General features: G+C 35.0%; 1 protein-coding gene across 8 annotated transcripts in view; it reads right to left on the reverse strand.

Annotated features, from left to right (window-relative positions):
* Nucleotides 1-681: 681 nt before the first annotated feature.
* MICU3 (mitochondrial calcium uptake family member 3) overlaps nt 682-12,608 on the reverse strand; it is a 110,492-nt gene continuing 98,565 nt past the window's right edge. For 6 of the 8 annotated variants that reach the window (XM_019466752.2, XM_053900913.1, XM_019466750.2 and 3 more), the window contains 4 exons: nt 8,623-8,731; nt 6,408-6,565; nt 5,295-5,363; nt 682-3,585 (listed from right to left, as the gene is read on the reverse strand). In XM_019466752.2, coding sequence (XP_019322297.2) covers nt 5,295-5,363; nt 6,408-6,565; nt 8,623-8,731 — 336 coding nt within the window. In that variant the 3' untranslated portion in view covers nt 682-3,585. Of the gene's footprint in view, nt 3,586-5,294; nt 5,364-6,407; nt 6,566-8,622; nt 8,732-12,608 lie in introns of those variants that run through there. The other 2 variants (XR_002085034.2, XR_008421561.1) reach the window with 2 other exon arrangements.

The raw sequence follows: 12,608 nt of genomic DNA on the forward strand, positions 1-12,608 counted from the left end.
AACTTGAATTCCTTTAAATTTATTTTCCTAAAAACTGTCTATTCAATCCCAATTGAAAAATCTGTCCTCATTCCAATCCCTTCTCCAGTCTCTTCTTACTTCTCTATTCCATTTCTCATAATTGTTTGTCCTTCTCTTCCTTTATGACACTGGAAAAAGTTTATCTATTCCAGAAAACTTTTATAGTAAGGTTTAAAAAAATTTAATGTTTATTTATATTTGAGAGAGAGAGAGAGAGAGAGAGAGAGAGAGAGAGAGTGTGAGCTGGGGAAGGGCGGGGGGGGGGGGGGGAGACACAGAATCCGAAGCAGGTCCACGGAGCCCTATGTGGGGCTTGAACTCATGAACTGAAAGATCATGACCTGAGCTGAAGTCGGATGCCTAACCGACTGAGCCACCCAGGCGCCCCTAAAATAAGGTTTTCATTTCCTCTAAGCATTGTACATTGATGTGCTGACAGTCACAATTATAGCCACAATCCTTGGTTTTCAAGATGCGTGCCAAAAATACTGATCGCGACCTAATGATAATCACAAAGATATAAAGAGAATTCTTTGTGCTGATGTTCATCATATGGTATTTCACGGAATATAAGATGTGACTGATTGCAGGACACACAATTATTTCATGAACTACTAAAAAGTAACAATGCTGCCAATTAAGAGAAAAAAAAACCCACAATGCTTTCTTAACACTTACAATTTTTATTTTATACTTTGTGAATATTATACAATTCATATTTTTACATCTATGGAAGTAAAAGCACTATGTAAAACTGTTAACACATTATAGACTATAAAACATCAGGTAGAGTGTATTCTGAAAACTAGTAAATTTCTAGGAGCTGTCTTCGTAAAACAATGCCTACAAAATGCCAACATCGGTAAAACGGGGGCTGCTGTAGTGTTGGCTTAAGGATTTTAAGCCATTTAAACAATCAGTTCTGTAAAGCAAAATTCATACTCCATTATGTCACCATGAAAAACTTTCTGAAAAGCTTTTTAGTACCCATGACTATAATTCTATAATGTATGAATTCCTATTATACACTTTGAGAAGCTTTATGGCTCTGTGATTTATTTACACCTATTAAAATGTTGATAAGATTAATCTCACTGGCATGTATTACCATACCAGAGGGACTAAGATCAATGTCGGTTTGGTAACCAACAAAAATTTTCAAAGTTTGAAGAAAGACATTAATCCACAGATATATGTACAAACAAAAAACTAAGTTTCTTGATTCAAGGGCAGGTACATTTATTTTAAGATACTATAAGAATGTACAACAGGTTGCTTTACAATTATATTTTATAATAAGAACAATGAACTGGATAAATTAAATGAACTTCTTAATATGAAATGATACTGAGAAAATAGCATAAACTTTTTACCATGTAGGCTTTCTGTAGAGTACGATACTAAAATTTATGTATAGTTTCATGTTTCTAAAGAATAATTTGTAGAAGGAAATACTGAGAATAACGGCATACATGTATTTCATATGTTACTATTAAAGCATTAAAAATTTTTAATGGATGTAAACAACAATCCAGTGAGATATTTTTACCTCCCAATTTACAGATGATAAAGTTCAAGGGTAATAATATATAACCACTGTAATTTGTTACTTTTTCATTTTAATTTATCAGAATATTTTATTTATTCCCTTTTTAATATTATGTTGCAGCCTTATAAATAAATATTCATTTATACTGATAAAAAATAAAGCCTGCATACGTAGTGTGCCTTGGGAGAGTGACAGAATTATAAAGAATTTTCATGAGCTAATTCATTTTTATATCTATACTGACAGAAGTGTTCCAAATAGCAATTTCTCCATGTGTGCAAGATAATATAACTTTTAGTCAAAGATGAAAGTAAATTGCATGTCTTCAATTATTTTGGATAGCAAATAATTACTATTGAGAACATTCAGTGTAAGGTAGACTAGACTTTGGACATGTTAAATGAGTGGGTTGGCATTTTCATTTAGTCAATCAACTGAGTCAACCTTCAAAGCAGGTGAAATTAAATGATTATACTGCATGGAATCTTCAAATCCATGAATCATATATATTTCTAGATCAATGTAATAAATAATGCCAGATAAAGAATGTACAAAGTTTAACAAATACATAGTCAATGCTAATCGTAACATTTTCTTGGAAATAACAGTACTTTTATAAATAGGCGGATGCAGAACTACCAATTTCACATTTATAACTTATAAAAACAAAGTCCGTATTTCCTATTTTCATATGCAAAAGCAAGGTGATAGTTGGAGTGTGTGCAATTTACATTAAATACATCTTAGAAAAGAAGATAAATGAACTTACCTTCCACATACAATATATAAATATATTAACTTAATTTCGTTGTTCTATTTTTGTACAGTATCCTTTTATAAACTATACGTTCTAACTGAACAAACTTCCATTAAATGCTATCAAATTATTTTCTCCATGTGAAAACCTAATTTTGTTTCTCTCTAGAAAGTTTTTCTTTTCTCTTTAAGTCTTTTGACTTAATGAATTTGAAATATCATTTTGAAAGAATTAATTTACTTAAGTTATTCATTATGACCAGCTGTTTGGCATCACTTTTGCACGTGGTCCTTTTGCAAGAAACAAAATCTTAACTTCTACCAAAGACAGACATCACTCGTGTACGTCTTACATCCGCACCGTGCAACACTCCCGAACAGCACGTCACACGGCTGCAAGACATCACTGCGACTGGCGTTACGACACATGCCATCTGCTGTCAGGAGCAGCGGCATGTTAAAGGCGGTCACGACAAGGACAGTAGGTACTGTAGCCACCACGGTTTCTACCATGAAGATGTGACTTTTTTGGAGAAAAAAGAATCTGCATTTGAAATTGCTTTACCACACACGTAAAAGAGTATCAGACATTCTGATGACTTTGGCCAATAAACAAAAACTTTTAAAAACTTTTACTTGATTCACACAGTGTATGTAAAGTACTTTTAAAAGTTAAAAGTACAATGTAAACCATCATATTATATTTATATAGTAGCTTAATTTCTATTTGTTTTTCAAAATTATTTTAATGTAATTAAAAACCTGGTAATAATGGGGATTCATCAACAACTCTAAGGGCCTAAGATAAATCTCAAGTAATACTCATTTTTCTGAAAATAACTTCACAGTCTAAAACCAAAGAAAATATGTTGTTGCTATTAATTTTTAAGTGATCTAGATTCCAGGAGTCATATATTATTTTGAAATCAGGTAAATTTCTAATAAATAAAAAGTATTTAAAATACATTCTTACATAGTCATTGGAAGTATCTATATACTTCTGAAAGGAATGAAAAAGTACAGAGTTCAGTAAATCAATGCAAAAGCTCAACTTGATAACACATAACATTTACAGTTAGTGAGAAGATGCATATTATCTGTCTTATGTTCAAGAATTCAATCAAGAAAAACTATATTTAGTGTTTCTTCTTTTCCTTCATTTCTACATGCTGTGATCTGAGACCTGCTTTTACTCTGAAATTTTTGCTTCTTGGATCATCATATAGATAATAATCCTTTAAACTTTGCTTTAGAAGTACCTAATGAGAAAAAATATTAGCAATATTTATTTACGATGAAACCAAAAGGTGATGACATTAATCAACTATTATTATAATAATGTGAAACAGTAAGGCACATAATAAAAACACTCGACAATATAAGATTCAAAGACTTAACATAAGACATTTCGTTTAACTTAAAATTTCAGCATTTTGCTAAGTAACTTGGCTAACCGAAAGGTCTAGAATAAAGGTAGTCGTTTTTATCTAGGGTTCCATGTACTACTTACTACACAGGATTAGTAGTGTCAGCGTGGCACTATTTTGGGTTGGTGGGGAACACTACCTATATGAACAAAGGGTACGGTCCTACTTGTTTTTTGTTTTAATGTTAGTGAAGTTTCTAAGGCAGTGGAAACTTCCTTAAAATAGAGAGGAGGGAGACCTGACTTCTTTTGCTAGCTCAACAGTTACCACCGTAAATAAATAAGCCTACTTGCCACTGAACATGTTAGAGCCAAAATGAGTTTCCCAAATGAGTTCCGTACAAAAAAAAAAAAAAAAAAAAAAGAAAGAAAGAAAGCTTTGTAAAATGGTGAACACTTGGTTTTCTCTCAGAAAGACACATAAATAGTGGCATATTAAGATCTGATAAGTTCTAAGGGGGAAGAAACCTACTGTATCATGTTAATTAGGATACTTCTCAAACTTAATTGATTGGCTAAGTAGATTTTTGTTGTTGTTGTTTTTTTAGAGTAATACGCATTGATATCCTATGGAACCGCTTTGGGAAATATTGCTAAAGACAAATACAAATGTTTCAGGCTTGAGGGAAACAGCGACAATGTATATTGACAAGCATATATAAACGAACAAAACTGTTACTGATGAGACCTAACTAATAAGAAATCACAATAAACCAAAATTTTGTAGCTACAATAGCACACTTTTAAAAGGAAAAAAGAAAAAGTAAACCTCTCATTCTGGAGATCAGCAACAAATAGGAGTTACTTCTTTGGGTCGACACAAACGGAAGGAATCTCGGGCATCTTCCTCAACTACGGCACTCGATGGTGATGGTTAGTTAACAGTAAGTAACACGGCTATGCCATGAGACAGAATGAGGCTCAAATCCTAGCTGGCCACTTACCAGCAAGTTATCTTGGGCAAATTACTCACTATGTCTTTATTTTCTCTGCTGTCACATGGAGTATCCAGCCGTGAAGATTAAATGAGATACTACATGTACAAGAACACCTATTAGAGGGCCAGACACCTAAAATAATTCTAAAAAAGTCAGCTGCTATTATTACAGCAGATGTTTGGACATGGTCCTATAAAATAGTTAACTAATATTCCCTTAGACGCTAATGGTCCCAGATCATAAAAATCCTATTTGGATTCATATTGTATCTGCTCACACACAAAATTGCAGGCTTAACAGAAAATTTTTCATTCAAGACATCCAAGAGAATTCCAGTCAGATGAGTATTTATTCTAGTTCCTTTTTGGATCACAGTGTAATAGTTGCAAATTCATGCTTTGTCATAATGATTAATTCTTAAATTAAATTACTGGTCTAAAATGAAATCATTAGAAGTGTAATTCTTCAACTGAAATAATGGGCTAAGATACAAAAATAAGTTCTAAGTCTATTTCTTTCAGCTATTTCCTAAGTGTCATAATAGAAAAATAAATTATGATTCTTTGTTTCTGAACAAATTTAGACAAACAGGGAAGCTACATACTTATCTGCTGTGAAGTTCCTTCTTTAAACAGGATTTGAAAGTGGGATACTTCTGAACTGTTTTATAACCCTGCGGAACAGAGGATTATCAGTATGTAAATGTACACAAAATATTATGGGGCCACAGGTATGCAATAAATAAATAAAGCAAAAATAAAAACATATAACATTTAAGAGATAAACACAGTGATTTGTAGCATAGTTTATATTTTAATCTGCTTCTGCTACTCTAAAATTTTTGAGGAAAAATAAATGATTTTCAATGTATGTCCTTTCAGGTATTTGTGACCTCAGTTGGAAGTGTTAACAGCTCACCACTAGGTGGCAGTTAAGTACACAGTATCTTTACCAAATTTAAAAAATCATTAAAAATCTTTAAAAACATTGTTTAAGATGAAACTCGATTTTTTTATATATAAATTTTCTCTTTTTAGATGTACAACATTTAGGGGTATTCTTACCAAAGACAGAAGATTGAACATTCTGGCTGTTAATAGAAAAATTTTTTTTTTTTACCTTCCGTTTGTGGCACATCCACAAACATGTTAAATGTGCAAACATTTGTTGATTCATGCTACATTTCATTACTTAAACCATGTTTCTGAGAAAAAAAAAATCACTAAATTTCTAGTAATTTTCAGTAGAAGATGTTAACAGGAAAAAATATTTCAACAGACAAAACAAAGGTTTTTAGTGTATTTTCCATTTAAAAAGTACTGAATATGCAGTGACCGAAGAGCCTCAAATTGCCTAGTGGAAATCTGCATCGTACAAAATGCTATGTCTTTGTCTAGTACCAAGTCTGAACTGCCTGTGTGCAGACTGAATTAATCGAAAAATATTTGACATTTCTCCCCGCAAACGGAGAGGAACATATTAACTGGATATGAAAGTGAGTTACTGAAATTCAAACTGATTTATATTTTCAAAAAGCATTAACTTTAATCATCTCAAAGTGTTTTTGAAAATAGGTATGACCTTATGTGTTTTCTTTTCAAATATGACATTTCATGTTTCTATACTTAAAAATTTGTATAAATTGCTTCTGAAACGGAGATGAGTTTTTTCTTTCAGTTTTTAAAAAGGATATCAATAGGCTTCAAATTTATTTTACCCGGAATCCTCTATGGAGTCTGTCTTTCATAATTCCAATAAATTCTTTATAACTTAATTGATCATCTTTGTCAACGTCAAAAATCTTGAAGACTGTGTTCACTAAATGTGGTGAAAGTTTGAGGCCAGTAGCTACATAGACGGCACGCTTAAATTCATCTGGATAAATGTTACAGAAAAGGAGGAAATAGTTAATATTATTTTTATAATATATGTTAACTACTAGAAAGGTTAAAAAAGAAGTTTTTCTGACCATGGGTCATGACTTTATGTAACACGCGACTTTTCATCAATCATGCTATCTTTTAGGGAACAGAGAATTTATGTGGTTTGAATTAAAAAGGCCAAGCAGTAGCTGTATCTTAGGTTAATAATGCATTCATATTTGATGCTGTTTAATGAACACCTACTATCAGTGATAGACGTACTAGAAATTAAGCTGAATAAGTTACCAAGAAACCTACAGTTCAGACAAATGACAAGACACCTGTCCAAATAACCGTTACACAGGACCACACAAATATTAATGAAGTGTATGAGAACTTGGACAGAGTGACTACTTCTGTCTGTAGTGTGGAGTCGTAAGGAAAGGAAAGAGGAGCAGTGATTAGGAAAGGCTGCAATTTGTATGTGAGCTGAACCCTGAGGGATGGATGAATTCTGCTTGTGGAGATGAGGGAAATGGCAGAGGAGGGGACAAGAATGAACACAGGCGTGGGGGGAAAGAGGAGAGTCTCGGGCACGCTGGGAGGGCAACAAGTGGTCTGGTCCGGACAGAGCCCAGGGGACACGCAGAAGGTGGAGAAGCTCTGCACAGGGACTCTGAGGTGAGGAGCCTGGACAGTCTTCAACAGGCAAGTGTGGAACGGAGGAGTTTACACAGCAGGCGTGTCGTAGAAGGGATCACGTCTTAGAGAGATCACTGTGTGAGCTGTCTAGGAAACATCAGAGAGGAAGGTGGATAATGGCAGGAATACCACAGGGTTGGCCACCGCAATGGTCCTTCTGAGAGGTAAACACCTGAAAGTAAGTGCTAGCAGCAACAGCAAACAAAGAGAGACGGATTCCGAGCACCTGCCAGGGCACACGTTTGATTGCTTTCATTCCTAGTTCCATACAGTAAAAGAGCAACTTTCCATTCTGAACCAGGTAAGCAGATGCTGACTTTTTTTTCCTCTCAAGGTTGACTAGTGGGTTCATCATGGCAGTAACTGCCGGTCTGTGAAAGCAGGGCTCCCAAAGTTTTGGTTTTCAAACACAAAAGTAGTTGAGCTGAGATGTCTTTTTTGAACATCTGCACTAGACAAGGGTGAAATAGGACAAATTTTCAGGTTTCTCTAACTCAGCGAGTACATGAATGAAGCTAGGTGAGGGATTCAATATCTATGTTTTGGGGGGAGACAGAATTTATGAGCATTTAGGGACTACAGTTTGGCTTCTCCCCAGAACTTGGTAATAGAAAAACAAGACTGTCCTCTGAGATTTAAACTTGGGAATTAGCACTTATTAGATTATGGCAGACACAGGTAGAATTACCTCAAAGACGTAAGTGGCAAGTCCTCATATGGCAAGAATGGTAAACAAAAGACACACTAGGGAAGGGAAATTGGTCCCAGCTACAGAATCTTAGAAAACGGACTGGACTCGTTAGTTTGTCTACAAGGAAAGAATGAAGCTGATCCTGAGGACGACAGCATTCTGAATTCTATGACAGTGTATTTCTTTGGAAATTAAACAAAATCAACATACAATTTTATATGTGATTCTTAAAACTTGATTAACATAAGTCCACAGCAAAGAGGGGGCTCTGTTGGCAAAATTCAGGCTTCTCGATCAGCAGGGACTGAGCAAAAGATCAGAAATACAAACATCACCCTGTGATGACGTTTGAGCGTGGCCAGCTGGCTCTTCCATAGGTGCACACGCACTGCACAATGCTACCAGCGGCCATGAGGTTTCTTCCTCTTTGAATCTTTACAAGCATCACTAAGTCTTCTCTATAAGATGAAATGAAGGCCAATAATAAATTTAATGGAAAAATTTAGCATATTTCCCTAAACTCTGCTGGAAAACAGATTTCCCATCAAAGTATGTATCACACTTTCAGGTGACTTGATGGCTAATATGAAATACTTTATTAATTTGTTATCGAAGCTCCTAGAAACAAGATAGGATCATTATTTTTTGCCTCTAAATACTGAAAGACGATTACTTACCTTGCCCTATAGAGCGACTTGCAAAGTTATACATATTCAAGGCTATTGCAAAGTCTTCTAAGTTGTTCAGAAACTGGAAAAATGACCTGAATTCATCAAATGTGATGCCCTATATTGGGAGAATACATGGAAATATATTTAGTATTGCCAAATTTATTAAAATAAGCATCTGTACTTACTAGACATAAATAGATTAGGCACTTGCCATATCTCATGTAGGTAAACATTTCCAGGGCACATTCTGAAGCCTCCTTCCTCAAAATGGAATGTAAAATTCACTCAGATTTATTTCCACTGCATAGGGTTGCTACCATTAGCATGACAGGTGAAAATATTTTTAAAACACTGTCATATCTGCACAAAGTTTCAAAAATGATACAATAAAAATGAATAAAACTTTTACAACCACTTTGGAGACCTCTTTGGTTGTTTCTTATAAAGGTAAACAAACAGCTACTATATAATCTAGCCATTCCATCCCTAGGTGTTTGCCTAGGAGAAACGAAAACACACGTCTCCCCAAAGAGTTGCACACAAATATTCACAGCAGCCTTATTCATAATGTCCTAAAGCTGGAAATACCCCAGATGACAGGTGAATGCATACACAAGTAGTGGTCTAACAATACCAAAGGGCCCAGCTATGGCTTGGCAACATGGATGAAGCTCAAGTGAAAGAAGCCAGACACGAGACACCACATGCGATATAATTTCAATATACGAAATTCTAGAACAGACGAGAGTTATGTAAAGTGACGGCAAGTAGATCAGTGGCTGCTGAGGGGCTGCAGAAGGGCAGGTGGACAGGGAAGGGGCACAACGCAACAGTGCACTTTTTTCAGGTGACAGAAGTGTCCTAGGACTCTGGCTTCTAGTCTAGCATGAAAGAAACTTGGAAGCAGCCACTCTGTCCTAACAAGTAAAAAGCTGAATAAACAGAGGGGAAAAAAACCCAAAAAGCTTCAATTTTGAAAACTGTACTTTAGGCCTAAGTTTTTTAAACCCTAAGAGTAAGTACGATGATTAAGAAGAAAAACACGAGAGGAAAACCACCCCTAGAACACCAGTTTCTCCTGTACACGTATTCCTTAAATATAACTCAGCATTTGGCCATTAATGTCTGTAACAATGACAATGCGAAAATCAAAATGCTGAACAGGCCAGAGGCAGGGTACTTTCACTTGTTTCTGCCACGATAACTCTGCCAGGACAGCACGAGGAGGCCCCGTGAGTGCACACTTACAGTTCTGGGCCCACGGAGAGGACCCCGGAACGTCATCTCCATAAACTGCAAGGACTACCACCGCTACCAGCTCAACGCACCGTGTATCTCAGACAATGTACATTTGGCCATGAAGAGCTACATTTAAATTGTTATGTTCTCAGCAAAACTAATACAACTGACAAAGTAAACAGAAAAAGGGCATAGGGCTAAGAGCTTAGGCTTAACAATTTCTCACCTTAACATACATGAAAAGGGAAAGGGAAACTAACGAGGCAGCATTGGAAAGGCAGGGAAAGAACCAGAAAAGTCTACTTTCATATAAGCCAATTACTGATTAAACGATTATCAGAATCATATTCATTATCAATTTATTATCAAAATAATAATACCAATTTTTGGTATACATTATTTCCACTTCACCTGCAATGCTTTTTACCTGCAAGGAGAATTCTCACTGTCTTTTCTCTTCACTATTTTCTCTTCCTCTTTTCTTATATTCATTTATGGCCACTCCAACCCTGGATTTTGTTTTGTGACCTGATCCCAATTGCCATGTTTTCCAGGAAGGGCTGTTTGAATCAATTAGGGGGAGTGAGCCAGAAGGGGTTTGTCTTGATGTGGAGAGCTTGTTGCTAGGGAAACTGGTCACTGTTCTGGTTCTATATCAGTTTATGCTGTGGCCAGCTGCCACAGCAATTTTTAAGCAAAGTGTAAACAAAAATGTCAATTCTTTTAGGGAGCATAAGATTAAAAAGCAAATCGAGGTATGACAGAATACAATGTTCACCATCTGAATCTTTAGATTTTTCAGAAGAGTGATGTCATGTTTCAGAAAGATAGGTCAGATTCAACACCATATAATTATTCTTCTGTGTAGATTAAATTCTTTGTGTTTGGAAATAGAGAATCATAAACTTGAAGAACAGGGAATTCATTTTGATAATTTAAAGCACTCCATTTTTAACAGTAGCGAGAGAACGATAGTGTCAGGAGGTAGAGTCATTTCTTCTTCATCTCACCACCAGAATCACTTTTATAATGAACCATTTGGACTTGAAAGGAAAATGTCCTAACTGTGAGAAGTGGAATGAAAAGAAGTATCTTACATTGTAGCAAAAATAACATGATGATAATAACGGAAAAATTTAAAGCATCAAAAAGACATGAACTGAGAATCAAGAAATAAACCCAAATATCTACGATAGAATGATTTTCAATATGAGTGCCAAGGCCATTTATTGTAGAAAGAACCTCTTTGTTTTTAACATCTTTTTAACAAATGGGGCTGGGACAACTGTTTATTTACACTAAAGGAAAGAAGTTGAACTCTTATTTCACTTCATAGACAAAAATGAACTCAAAATGGGTCAAAGACCTAAATTTAATAGCTAAAATTATAAAAATCTTACAAAAAAACAGAAACAAAAACTTCATAACCTTGGAACTGGCAATGGTTTCTTCCTCTTGTTTTTTTTTTTTTTTTTACATCAATATATTCTTTATTTTCAAAGAGGAAGAGCTGTTGTATTTTCTTCCTGGTAATAGTTTCTTAATATGACACCCAAAGTATGAGCAACAAAAGGAAAATAGAGAAATGAGACGTTGTCAAAAGTAAACATTTTTTGTGCATTAAAGGATACTATCAAGGAAAGTAAAAAGACAACACACAAAATGGGAGAAAATACTGGCAAATCATGTATCTGACAGGATTCTAGTATCCAGAACATATAAAGAACTCTTAAAAATCAATAACATAAATGGGAATGCAAGCTGGTGCAGCCACTCTGGAAAACAGTATGGAGGTTCCTCAGAAAACTAAAAATAGAACTACCCTATGACCCAGAAATTACACTACTAGGTATTTATCCAAGGGATACAGGTGTGCTGTTTCAAAGGGACACATGTACCCTCATGTTTATAGCAGCACTATCAACAATAGCTAATGTATGGAAAGAGCCCAAATGTCTATTGATGGATGAATGGACAAAGAAGATGTGGTATATATACACAATGGAGTATTACTCGGCAATCATACAGAATGAAATCTTGCCTTTTGCAACTACGTGGATGGAACTGGAGGGTATTATGCTAAGTGAAATTAGTCAGTCAGAGAAAGACAAATATCAAATGACTTCACTCATATGAGGACTTTAAGAGACAAAACAGATGAACACAAGGGAAGGGAAACAAAAATAATATAAAAACAGGGAGGGGGACCAAACAGAAGAGATTCATAAATATGAAGAACAAACTGAGGGTTACTGGAGGGGGTGTGGGAGGGGGAATGGGCTAAATGGGTAAGGGGTATTAAGGAATCTACTCCTGAAATCATTGTTACACGAGATGCTAATTTGGATGTAAATTTAAAAAATGAAGAAAATAAAAAATAAAAGTAAAAAAAAATCAGTAACATAAAGACAACACGATTAAAAAATAGGCAAAAGACTTGAATAGATATTTTTCCAAAGAAGATAGACAAATGGCCAACAAGCACAGGAAAAGATGCTCAACATCATTATTCACTGGGGAAATGCATATTGAAACACAATGATACCACTGCACATCCACTAGGATAGCTAAAATTAAAAAGGCAAGCAATAACAAGTGTTACTGTGGAGAAAAATGTAGAAACATTAGAAACTTCAGACATTATTAATGAGATTATAAGATGCTGTGGCTACTGTGGAAAACAGTTTGGTAGTTCCTTAAAATGTTAAAAATTAAGGATGCCATGTGACCCAGCTATTTACCCTGAAGTATAT

The sequence above is a fragment of the Panthera pardus genome, unplaced genomic scaffold (genome assembly GCF_024362965.1).
Source record: "Panthera pardus isolate Hobbes unplaced genomic scaffold, ASM2436296v1 HiC_scaffold_13, whole genome shotgun sequence".
Taxonomy (NCBI): Eukaryota; Metazoa; Chordata; class Mammalia; order Carnivora; family Felidae; genus Panthera; species Panthera pardus.